The sequence below is a fragment of the Cynoglossus semilaevis genome, chromosome 15 (genome assembly GCF_000523025.1).
Source record: "Cynoglossus semilaevis isolate Cse_v1.0 chromosome 15, Cse_v1.0, whole genome shotgun sequence".
NCBI lineage: Eukaryota > Metazoa > Chordata > Actinopteri > Pleuronectiformes > Cynoglossidae > Cynoglossus > Cynoglossus semilaevis.
Genome location: NC_024321.1, coordinates 1,436,469 through 1,449,049, shown reverse-complemented (window position 1 = coordinate 1,449,049; position 12,581 = coordinate 1,436,469). Strand labels below are relative to the sequence as shown.

At 38.1% G+C, this 12,581-nt stretch overlaps 3 protein-coding genes and 1 non-coding gene across 10 annotated transcripts in view; 1 reads left to right on the top strand and 3 right to left on the bottom strand.

Annotated features, from left to right (window-relative positions):
- tctn1 (tectonic family member 1) overlaps window positions 1-678 on the top strand; it is a 6,361-nt gene extending 5,683 nt beyond the window's left edge. Inside the window, exon 14 of one of the 3 annotated variants that reach the window (XR_003051944.1) lies at window positions 38-148. Coding sequence is in view for 1 of the 3 variants with exons in the window: in XM_017039588.2 (XP_016895077.1) it covers window positions 52-198 (147 nt within the window). In the remaining 2 variants the exon portion in view is untranslated. The other 2 variants (XM_025063090.1, XM_017039588.2) reach the window with 2 other exon arrangements.
- hvcn1 (hydrogen voltage-gated channel 1) lies at window positions 333-4,931 on the bottom strand. The gene is made up of 6 exons (XM_008326426.3): window positions 4,780-4,931; window positions 3,005-3,210; window positions 2,093-2,197; window positions 1,789-2,020; window positions 1,159-1,271; window positions 333-1,046 (listed from the first exon to the last, which is right to left on the bottom strand). The coding sequence occupies exons 2-6, from the start codon at window positions 3,176-3,178 to the stop codon at window positions 990-992; spliced, it is 681 nt and encodes a 226-aa protein (XP_008324648.1). The 5' UTR covers window positions 3,179-3,210; window positions 4,780-4,931; the 3' UTR covers window positions 333-989.
- Window positions 4,932-6,490: 1,559 nt separating this feature from the next.
- cfap96 (cilia and flagella associated protein 96) overlaps window positions 6,491-12,581 on the bottom strand; it is an 11,621-nt gene continuing 5,530 nt past the window's right edge. For 3 of the 5 annotated variants that reach the window (XM_025062940.1, XM_025062942.1, XM_025062941.1), the window contains exons 3-8: window positions 12,505-12,581; window positions 12,125-12,262; window positions 11,593-11,668; window positions 10,867-11,049; window positions 10,597-10,760; window positions 9,817-9,898 (exon numbers count right to left, since the gene is read on the bottom strand). The exon at window positions 12,505-12,581 is cut by the window's right edge and continues 146 nt beyond it. In XM_025062940.1, the coding sequence (XP_024918708.1) occupies window positions 9,844-9,898; window positions 10,597-10,760; window positions 10,867-11,049; window positions 11,593-11,668; window positions 12,125-12,262; window positions 12,505-12,581 (693 nt within the window). In that variant the 3' untranslated portion in view covers window positions 9,817-9,843. Of the gene's footprint in view, window positions 6,680-6,948; window positions 7,006-7,606; window positions 7,860-8,448; window positions 8,506-8,809; window positions 8,895-9,415; window positions 9,899-10,596; window positions 10,761-10,866; window positions 11,050-11,592; window positions 11,669-12,124; window positions 12,263-12,504 lie in introns of those variants that run through there. The other 2 variants (XR_003051887.1, XR_003051888.1) reach the window with 2 other exon arrangements.
- Window positions 7,143-7,343, bottom strand: LOC112488253 (small nucleolar RNA SNORA74). The gene has a single exon (XR_003052109.1). It is a non-coding gene; the product is annotated as a small nucleolar RNA SNORA74 (small nucleolar RNA).

The window sequence follows — 12,581 nt, the reverse complement described above, 5'->3', positions numbered from 1 at the left end:
TTTTTTGTATACTATTCAACTCTCTTATTGCTTGTCCGTCCCCCCCCGCAGACTCTGATATCAGGCGGAAGCGGCACCTTGTCAATCACAACCTCGGTGACCTTCGTTCATGTGTCGGCCAATGCCGTTCCCGGTTACAGAGCCACGCCCACCTTCAATGCCAAACTGCCGTTTGACTTTTTCTTCCCTTTCGTCTGAATTCGTCAGTGAACTGCAACACGTGACAACGCGTCTTTGTGTAAACGTTAACAATGTACATATGATATTAGATTCTTTAATGTATTTTGAATAAATTAATACACTTTTTAAGGTACTCCTGCTGGTCTGCTGCTCCTGATTGGTCCATGTTTCTTTCTTAAGCTGTTCACAGCCTTTCGTTCTCTCCTCTGTGTGATTGTCAGTCACCAGCAAAACAGACATGAGTTCCTGTTCGTTGTGTAAAGAAGGTTTTAGATTGAGCAGTCCTACAGTTGTGACATACAGTTTTTGACTTTTTGACCCACGGGCCACAATTGTCCTAACAATTGAACAGGGCGGCCGGGGTCACTAAGATAAATGACATGTCTTGCATAAATGCTCAAATGCTTCTATCATTTTTTTTTGCCATCTATTGGGGAAATGTGGGTATTGCAGGGAAAACGAAAAGTATAATGATAATATAAATAAATTATATAATTTGAAAACATTTTGGCGGGCCGGATTAAAAAGCTGAACGGGCCGCATCCGGCCCCCCGGGCCTTAGTTTGCCCATGCCTGGTTTATAAGTATAGACATGAAATTCAATTGAAAATGTTAAACACTGCTGCCCTTTGGCCCCTGCAGCTTGTGCTGGAGAGCAAGCGTAAGTTGCTACGGTAACCGACTATTGAGTGACACTAATACTGAATCTGCAATGGAATTAATGACACGCGTGTGGTGGAAATAAAAAGATAGTCCGTGTGCATAAGGTGCATCATAACAACAAAATAAACAAAAGAAAGATACAAGAGTTAAAACTCTATGCCGTTCTTCTTCAGGAGTGTGTGAAGCTTCTCTCTCTCTTGTTCCTACGGATGGAGACCCCCCCCCCAAAAAAATGGCGAGTTAGTACTTACGCAATTGACTGTTCTGCAGATGCATTAAAGTTGCTGTGATGTCATGTACTGTACGTAGAATCACCAGTTGATCGATGCGCTCCTGTTGCTCCGTGGCTCTCTGGACGAGGTGGTCGTAGCTGATCTTCAACTTGTGGATTTTCTGGTCCGCGCGCGTCTTCACTGACAACAGGATACCTGCCATACATCCAAATATCATGTATCAAATATATATATATATATATATTTGATACATATATATCAAATATAAATATATATTATATATATTTATATATTTAATATATAAATATATATCAAATATCATGACCACACTTCAATGTCAGCCTAACATTGCACTGAGGTCTAGAGCAGTGGTCCCTAACATTTTTGTACCAAGTCTAAATGACCTGTTGTTTTGAAACACGGCCACATTATCTTTAAACGAAAACAGTAAATGAATGAAGTATATTTAAGTCAAACTGAAGTACATTTTTTTCACTGTGTCCCACTGCGGGCCAGTACCAAATGACCTATGGACCGGCACAGGTCCCCGAACCAGGGGTTGAGGACCCCTAGTATAGAGCTACCGGGCTGGAACCCAATAGACTTTTGGTCATATTTTTTTTCAAGTATGTACTTTATGTCAGGCTTTGTCTCAGCTCATACTTAAACACAAAGGAAATTTGTATTGTGGTCGCTTCACACGACTACTGACCATTGATGATTCTGGCCACTCTCCAGAGTCGCAGCAGGATAAGAAGACCCATGCCGTCGAACGCATCCTCGTGGAAAATGAAGACGATGTCTAGCACAAAAGACACCACGACCACCAAACCGTCGAAAACCTCAAATTTGTGCTGAAAGAAGTCAAGGCGATAGGCAAACAGCTTTCCGACCAGCTCCACCATGAAGAAGGTGAGAAGAGCCAGGCTCAAATAGTGGAACACCTGCAGCAACAAGACGTGTCAGTTCCGTTACTTATGGATGGAAATATGACTGTCAGCTCCACTGTGTCTCACCTCGGGGGCAATGTGACCGTGTGCCACCTGGATCACTGCCAGGTCTATCAGCAGCTCCGCCAAAACAAAGACGGCATCCAGGATTACTAGACACACCACCAGCACCTGAAGGCAACAACAGAACTATCAATCCCGGCTAGCGGTTTACCATCATTACGGCTGTCCGACAAGTTTTCATTATATTATGGTCTTGTAGAAAAAAATGTAGAAGTTGACATGCAGACGGATACAGAAAATATTGCTGTAATTGTGTATGATTGTTTTTTTGGAGAACATGCCATAAAAACATATATCGCATTTTCTGGACTATAAGTCACACTTTTATTTATCCTTCGGCTAGGTTTGCGACTTATATATTAAAATAAATTACTTGGCATGTTTGTTATTTTCACACTGACGGCCACTAGAGGGCGCTCGAGGCTTGTAACTCCAAAAAAAAAAAAAAAAAGTAACATTAAAATTATATTAAATCTGGATAACGGAAGATTCATTTTTGGCTACTGCAGAAGGATATATCATTAAATGTTGATGTCGCGAAAAAGCACCTTTAGGTAGTTTGTTCTGTTAATATAACTCTGAGTCTAATTCAGTACAGTACACTATTCAGTAAAATATAGACATAAGTGTACCACTTCTGTAATGCTTGAACGATAACAAGCCTCCAGTCACTAGGGGGCAGCAACTCATACAGCGGTTTGTACAGATAAGAATATACATGTTATCAGGCTCTCAATAGTATTTCAATTCACTGGGGGGGTGTGTGTGAAAACATATCTGTCCTCAAGGGGGCAGGGGGGGTAACATGAAGTTAACATAAGTGTGATGTGCATTTTTATTTTATTTTATTTTATTTTACATTTTATAGGACTGATATAAATAGACGTTAAAATGGAGGAGATAAAGTTGACACACCTGGAAGTGCTCTGAGCTGTAGAGTCTTTTGAGAGAGTCCCTGAAGGTCACACTCTGTGGAAACTGACCCGTCGCCGGACCCAGCTCCTCGCTCACCACATGCAGGTCTTCCTCTTCCAACTCAACGGAACGCTCATCACCCACAGTGGTGAAATACTTCAGGTATCGTGCCATCGCACAGGCCCACGTCTTTACTCGGCTGACCTCTGCGTAGAATACACACAAGATCGGCAAGATTTAGTATAAAAAAAGTTACAAAGTGACACTACATTAATGTGTTGATGCTGTAAGACGGTGCCTTTCAGTGTACAGTACATACTCTAGTATAGCAGTCTGAATAATAAACAAACTTCCGGTCACTAGATGGCAGCAGAGCAGCTCATTTGATTAATCTATTTTGATAATCAGGTGATTGTATGCAGAATGCTAGTGCAATTTTCCTTCCTACTTTTTTCTTTCCCACTTTCAGCAACGCTCGGAAAATGTTTAACATACGACTACGAAAAATCTGAAAAAAAACAAAACAAAACATAAATTACGCCATTTGTGTTCAAAAAGGCCAGACTTCTAAATATTTCTGTCATGTCAGTGACATGCAGACTAGTGTTGGTAACGAGATTGCAGAAACACAAATGTCTTCATCAGGCATCGGGCTTTGTCTACTTCTGCATTTTAGCTTCTCATAACGTGTTTGAGAAATGGATTTAGGGGATTGGGAAATCGAGCTTTGGATGGAAATGGAAGCAAATATATATATATACACACACATATATATACACATATATACATATATACTTATATATACATATATACACATATATACATATACACATATATATACAAATACACACACATATATATACACATATATACATATATACTTATATATACATATATACACATATATACATATACACATATATATACAAATACACACACATATATATACACATATATACATATATACACATATATACATATACACATATATATACAAATACACACACATATATATACACATATATACATATATACTTATATATACATATATACACATATATACATATACACATATATATAAAAACACACACATATATACATATATATATATACATATATATACACACACAAACCTTATTGTACCAAGACGAAAATCTTTCGACAAAAATCCTTCAAAATGCTTTCATAAATGTCGAATAATGCAGCAACGAATTTAAATTAGGTGTTTTTAAATGAACATTCTACGATTTTTGTATTTTTTGTTAACGGAAATCATTTGGTTTCTGTTCCAAGAAGCAGAACATTTACATCCACACCTGCTCAATTTAATATAGTGACTGCTAAATATATAATATATTTTTTTCAAAGTCTCACTTCTGCTTATGCTGCTTTGATTTTTTCTTTTTTCTTCTACAACATCATACCTTTAACTAACAGACCTCAGTCGCGTGTTTACAAAAAACCCCAGCACAGCCTAAGCTACTGGAACATGGAGTAAAGTCATTCACAAGATCCGGAGAAAAATGCTTTTTTTTTTTTTTTTTGCTCATGAACCGTCCTAAACTCACTGACAGTTGCGAAAACGACCAAATCTCACGGTTAACAGTCTCAGTGTAGCAGTTTAGCAGTTAGCGGAGGCTTGACAGCACAATCTCCAACTCGTGATCCGAACATCCGTCTGCACAGCTTTTCTGCCAAATAAGCGTTTTCTTCGCGAGAGCAAAGTCACACAGTGGAGTCAACATTCACGCTGCGGCTGCGACCGCACTTCTTACCTTTGCTGTTCACAGCAGCCTATGCCTTTTTTTCCTCAGAACATTTGACCGCATACTATAAGGAGGTGAAGAAAGTTCAGGCACTAAACTCCACCTCTCTCTTCCTCCTCCGCTCCTCCGGTCTCCTCCACTCCATCCACACCCCCAAACACAACGATGCGCCACTAGTCTTCTAAGGACCCTTGACTTCCACTCATATGTAAATCCTAACTGAAGTCCACATTTCACCTATTCGTACGACTTCAAAATATTTTTAAAAATCATTGGATGGAAAATACATAAATATTCTACTACTACTACTAATAGCAGAATCACTGATATGTTTGGCCTATTACAAACCCTTAGTCTTAATAAGCTAGAAACATCATTCAAATTCAAATAAAAGTTTCCCAAAAATGTATATATTATATTTTTTATCTTATATCTTTAGTATAGTATGTTGCTTTTGGTCAATGTTGACGTTACAATATATATATATTCTGAATTTTAACAAAATAAAACACGTATTATAAGAGAAATTAGTGCATTTTTATGAAACTTTTATTTTGAAAATTAATAATGAACAACTTTTCGACAAAAAAAAAAAAAAAAACAAAATAAAATACAACCCATACTATCATGTGGGTACGGAGAGTAGCGGTTTGCATGCCTGCCTTTCAAGCGGAGAGCAGAGATTGGGTTCGATTCCCAGGGGAAACACATACTTGGCGCCTCCAAGGGGCAGCTTGTTGCAGCACAAATCGTCAACACTTGTCAGATTTAAAGAAGTGCCAGACAAGTTGTAGCTCAGGTAGAACGCCGGTGAGTTTCCCCTAGTGGTAGAGCTACAAGTTGTAGCTCAGGTAGAACGCCGGGCGAAATAATTTAATAAAACGCACATTTAATTAAATTACTTACCGAAGTTAACTCCCAAGGGATTAATAAAGTTCGATCTACATTTAATGTCTGTCGCCCTCTGGTGGCGTTAACAGACCCTACAGTCGATTCGCTAATAGCACGAATAAGGGTTGATAGTCTTAACCATACCTTGTACCAGTGTTTGGTAGGGCAGAATAGAAAGGCCAGCAAGTCACATCTGGCCCACGAGCCATGACTTGCCCAGGTTCTGATCTAACTAACTGTGGGGGATTTTTAGTTAGCTGCTAATATTTTTTTTTTAAACCAATACTGAACTTCACTCCCACAATCTTTTCTCTGACTGGCTTGGTGTGATTTTTTATTTATTTTTTTAAACCTTGTAATTTTAACAAAAACACTGACTGATCATTTTATAAAAAGGTATCTTTATACTATTTTAACAAAAACACTAGACATTAGACATTTTATAAAAAGGTATCTTTATACTACAACTACAAGACACTAACTGCACTCACAGGATGTCTAAGTTTGAATTCACATTGCTTTGTAAAAAACTTTTCACATCTAATTCAGTTACTTTTTCCGACTAATTTATTAGGGTTCATAAGATTTTAGCTGAATTTTTTCACCCAAGTGTTCGACATGCAATTTAAAAAAATAGAATCTAATCCACACAGTGGTCTGAAACCCTAGTTGATGAAACAATGGGTGTCCTAAAAGTGAAAGCAAACACATCAAGTGAACTGATGTGTAAATTGCACAAATTAAACTCTTTAAAACTGTGGATGGCTGGTTAAACAACAGTTTCATTCTGATTGAGACAAAAAAAAAAGCACCAAACTGGGCAACAAGGTACTGCAACATTCAATTTTATTTCATTTCAACATTTATACAAAAATGTGTGTTCAGAGTTTTTTTTTTTTTTTTTTAAACCAACAACAACCAAACTTACCAATCACCACTTGTACAATCCCTCCAAAACAGAACCGTTATCGTAGTGCAGGTAGTTTTCACCCACTCAGATTTGACAGCAGAGGGTCCACTACACACACACAAAAAAAAAGTACCAAAATACTATTAATACAAAGCATGATATAAACAAGGTAAAACATGCAATTACACTACAAAGCCTGTTCCAGGTCTTTAGTCAGAGTATAGTAACCAATTTTTACTATAACCTGTGCCAAAGCCCTGGCCTTTTCTCCCAATACTGTGATTCCCCAGCAGATGAGTGGTCTCTGGCAGGGCAGTACATGATTGGGTTCAAATAATGTGGCATTACTATAATGTGTAAATCCACGTGTAAAATACCTGGCATCTTGGGAGGTCTGTTGCAGATGGTTTCGACACCAAACAGCTCACAAGACCCTGCAGAAAAACAAAATGGTTGGTTGGAAAGTTGGAATCGACACTGATCACAGCGGATAATGTCAGACACGTGGTTATACAGACATGATAACCAGAAACAATTCTGAAGAGATAACAGGAGCTAACCTCACTATGTTAATGTGTGGCCCTGTACTAGGCTCATCCCGACAGCAGAACGGGACAGGCCACTCTCGTTAAGCCACGCTCTGCAACGGCACAGCAGCAGCAGACTCTAAAACAGAACCTACTGAACTGACACCAAGAGCAGAGACTTTGTCTACCAGCACTGTAACACTGGGCCAAGCACGCTGAGCCTGGTCAGCTGACTGAGAGCTGGATAGCAGACAACATTTGGTTTGCATTTCTCTTTAAAAACGGAAGACTGTATTCAAGCAAAGTTGAAAAGTCTGGGTTTTTGTTTTACTGCCGGTTAATTCCGTAGTTATCGTTTTTAGATAACACGTGGTCAGCTGACGAATTAATTCCCACAAAAATGATTTTAAATGGCTTAAAAACGCCCAACGACGCTAGCAATGCTACCGTTACTGTCGAAAAACAGGAAATGATAAAGAAGGCTAAGTCAAAACCTCTAGTTACTTACCATAATTTACAGGCGACAAATTTAATGGCGTACATGCCATCTTCATATCCGAAAATCTGAGAGACCGAGAGGAAGTCGGTGTAGCTTATATACGTATGTGTTCGCTGTGCATTCTGGGAAAAGCGTTCAAAGATCGTTCAAAATGCAGATATACCACTTGGTTTGTTCTGTACGAACAACACGCCGTTACACTGACAATACAATCGCATTTATGCGATAAAAAAAGTGAAAGCAAACATTTCGAGTTAACTGTGATAAAAAAAATAGTGAAAGCAAACATTTCGAGTTAACTGATGGGTAAATTGCACAAATTAAAATTAAACTTTAAAAACTGGAGGGCTGGTTAACTTTCATTTTGATTAAGACACCAAAAGCACCAAACTGGGCAACAAGGTACTGCATCATACAATTTTATTTCATCATTTGTACAAAAACATGTATTCAGATATTAAAATAAAAATTATATTATTAAAAAAAATAAAATAAAATAAACTTACCAATCACCACTTGTACAAACCGAGCAAAACAGAACAGTTATCGTAGTGCAGGTAAGATTTCATCCACTCAGATTTGACAGCAGAGGGTCAACTACACAAGAAAGTGACAAGATACTATTAATACAGCATAGCATGATATAAACAAGGTAAAAAAGGAAATTACATTACAAAGCCTGTTCCAGGTCTTTAGTCAGATTATAGTAACCATTTTTACTATAACCTGTGCCAAGTCCTGGCCTTTTCTCCCAATACTCAGTATCCCCAGCAGATAAGTAATCTCTGGCAGGGAAGTACATGATTGGGTTCAAATGTGGCATTACTATATTGTAAATCCACGTAAAATACCTGACATCTTGGGAGGTCTGTTCCAGATGGTTTCTGCACCCAAAATCTCACCAGACCCTGCAGAAAAACAAAATGGTTGGTTGGAAATGACACGGATCACAGCAGATAATGTCAGACACGTCGTTACACAGACATAACCAGAAACAATTCTGAAGAAAAATCATCGTAGCTACGTAGCATCACTATGTTAATGTGCGGCCCTGTACTAAATTAAAATTAAACTTTTTAAAACTGTAGAGGGTTGGTTAAATAACTTTCATTCTGATTGAGACAAAGCACCAAACTGTGCAACAAGGTACTGCAACATACAATTTTATTTAATCATTTGTACAAAAATACATGTGTTCAGATATTAACTTACCAATCACCACTCAGAATCCAAGCAAAAAACAGTCATCGTAGTGCAGTTAGTTTTCATCCACTCAGATTTGACAGCAGAGGGTTAACTACAAAAGAAAGTGACAAAATACTATTAAAACAAAGCATGGTGTAAAAAGGTAAAACAAGCAATTACATTACAAAGCCTGTTCCAGGTCTTTAGTCAGATTATAGTAACCAATTTTACTATAACCTGTGCCAAGTCCTGGCCTTTTCTCCCAATTCTGAGTAACCCCAGCAGATAAATAATCTCTGGCAGGGAAGTTCGTGATTGGGTTCAAATAATGTGGCATTACTATATTGTGTAAATCCATGTTTAGAATACCTGACATCTTAGGTGGACTGAGCCAAGCACTGAGCGCTGGATAGCAGAGAAAATTCGGTTGGCACATCCTGGGTTTTTTGTTTTTAATGCAGGTTGATTCAGTAGTTGTCATTTGAGCTGTAACAAGTGCCCAACTGACAAATTATTTCCCACAAATTTGTTTTAAACGGCTTAAATACGTACAACGAGGCTAGCAGTGCTACCGTTACTGTCGAAAAACGGTGAATAATAAATTAGGCTAAGTCAAAGCATCGAGTTACTTACCATAACTTACGAGCGGAACATTCAACGATACACACTCCATTTTTATCACTAATAATCCGAGACAGGTGTGGAACTCGATGTGGTTTATAGTTGAGTTCGCTGTGCATTCTGGGAAAAGCGTTCAAAGATCGTTTAAAATGCAGACATACCACTTGGCTTGTTCTGCACGAACAACACGCCGTTACATTGACAATACAATCGCATTAATGCGATAAAAATGTGTAAAAATGTGAAAAACAATAACAATTCACTATAGAGCCAGGAAGCGCCACTATTTGAGAAGTAAATATAGGGAAAAAAGAGGAACAAATAGTAAAAAAGGACAAGACAAAACATTTTATCAGCACAGCATAATTTATCCCCTGTCTATTTTGAAGTTTTCAACATATAAAAATCACACACACAATAAAAACAGTGTGGTAGCGTAGTCAGAATGTTATCACAGCCGGGACGCTTGATGTGTAATTTGCAGAGTGCACGCTCCTGAAAAGGCAAAAAAAAAAGACTATTAGCTAAGAAAGTTCCCTGTTTTTATACTTTAGTGACATGTCGGGTTCGTAGGAATTATTTGTTTACTTCAAAAGGAATGGAGTACTTGAGAATATTAGGGCCACATTGAGATTAATAATAATAAAAACGATGAGATTCGAGTCAAAATATTCCAAGAAAAAAATGTAACATTACAGAGAAAAGTCATAATTTTATGAGAAATAAAAAAAATTTGTGTCAACACATGCCTCGTCCACATTCGAACCACTTATTATCATCAACATATCTAATAAATGCTGTTCATCTTGGTGAATTGGTGAAGAGAAGGTGGTGAATCCGTGCAATTGCAAATGTCTTCCAGGTGTGGTGTGGTTCTGTCTTTGGTACAAAATACCTTTTCAATGTTCTGACGCCTACTACGATGTGAGGCTGATGAGCAAGACGATTAAGTATCTCCTCTATTTGTCAATCAAATATTAAAGTACAACTGCACAAGATTCTCCACGTTTGTCATTGCGACACAATTAACATAGCAACGTTCCTCGCAAGGTTACGACCTTTGTTTCTCGTAGTGTTTTGACTTGATTCGCATACGTTTAATACATACATACATTTAATCTCGTAATCTTCCTTTGAAAAAAAATTCTCCCTGATAATTGAAAGACTCTGTGAGGATAATATTGTGTTTGTACCTGTTAACATTGACAGTGATGATACTTTTTACCGGCGTGCTCTTAGGACCTGGAGGTGGGTAAAATACTGGCCCTTGATTTGTCGGTTTAGAGCGGCGAACAGTAAATGGATCAGCGGAGTGCGATGGATAAGCATCAAATGTTCCCGCCTTCATTCCTCCGGGCTAACCCAAGGTGGACAGACACGAATCAAGAAGAGAGCAGAAGAAGCAGGTGATGTTCCAAATTTTTACGATTAACATATACACTTAATTTTTTTTTTTTTTTTACCATTTTGCTGGGGGAGGACGGCTTGAAAGGAACGGGCACTCCCTGTGTATGTGGGCGGGGCTTGGGTGGTCCCGTCACGGGCTTGTCACTGTGGTATGGATTGGCTTGGAAAAAGTCTCCAGGATGAAGGTTGACCTTGAAGGGACCACCTCTAAACTTAGAACGATGTACTGCTGCCTCCTTCTACGAAGTCAGATGAACAAACTCTAATTTTGAAACTGACTTTTGAAAATGACCTTAAACATTGACAAATTTGATTCCCACGCAGTAACAGCACAATAATAATTGTCAAACTACAAACAGAAATACTCAAAGAAGTATAGGTCATTAAATGAGGTAAAACAAATAGTTTTTCTAATAACAAAGTCTACATACGGATGTATGATAGTATCGGCCAACCAATATTACCGGCTTATTAGCTTCATTATATAATATATGTAATGAAACTTTAATTGTGCACAGTATCGTCACTGTGACGCAGCACGGCACTGCACACAATGAAATGTGTCCTCTGCCTTCAACGCAAACGGCTGCATATATAACGTTATCGGTTGTTATCTGAATCGGAAATCAAGTGTTTGGGCAATATCAACATATCAGATATCGGCAAAAAAGTTCATATCGGACATCCATAATAATATATATGTATACATAAACAATTTTTTTTGGGGTTGATAGATATTAAGATAAATACCATATGGGGCAAGATGGATCCTCAGTGTTTACCTTTTTGATTTCTTTGGAACGGTCATATGGTTCTGAGACATACATCTCCATGTTAGACAGAGTTACATTGGGGAAGCTGTAGAGAGAAGGAAATCTACATTACCATCAAAAGTTATGGGTGTCACTCTGTTAAAATCAATAGCTTACCTACTCACTTTGCCAGAAAATATATTTTTTTAATTTTTATGTAATGTTAGCCTTACAAATTAAGTCTATATAGAGCAGTACTTTCTCAAATAGTGGCCACTAGGTGGCAGCAACTCATACAGTGGTTTGTAGAAATAAAAGTAGACGTTATGTTATGAGGTTCTCAATAGTATTCCAATTTGCCGGATTGTGGGTCGAAAAGGGGGGTGTCAAAACATTTCTGACCACAAGGGGGTGTGCATGACAGAAAATAGTTGAGAATCGCTGGTTTAGAGAAACATTTGGTAGATATGTGGTTATCAAGTATTAAGAATGGAGCTGAATAATGACCCAATGTCTCAGTGCACAGTGAACTGGTGTGTTTCAATGAGCTCTTGCCATAAACCTGTAACCACTGCCTCTCTTTGGCGGTGAGGTGATGATGTTGCGCCTTGGTGATTGATGGGCTTTTGGGACAGCTGTCAGAGGACTCAGAGCTTCAACCGGTCCTGAGAGAGTTCCGTAGTAGCTACCTGATCCATAACTAAAAAAAAAAAAGTTGAAATAATGTTAAAATGGGAAATTAGAGTTATGATTTGAAATTAAACTATAATTTTTAAAAATTTTCCGATACATATGCCATCTTTTTCTATGGATAGTCCTACGATGTTAGCCAAAATTTCAGGATTAACCATTGAAAACAACCTCGCTAATATATCATTAACAAACATTACATTATTATTACATTAACTGTCACAAACACAACACTGCACTGTGTTTTCTTACAGCTTTTTCACGCTGTTGCAGGGAACGAATGCCTTGCCGAGGTTCCTCTTGGCCCGCAGGATGCGGTTTTGTTGGGC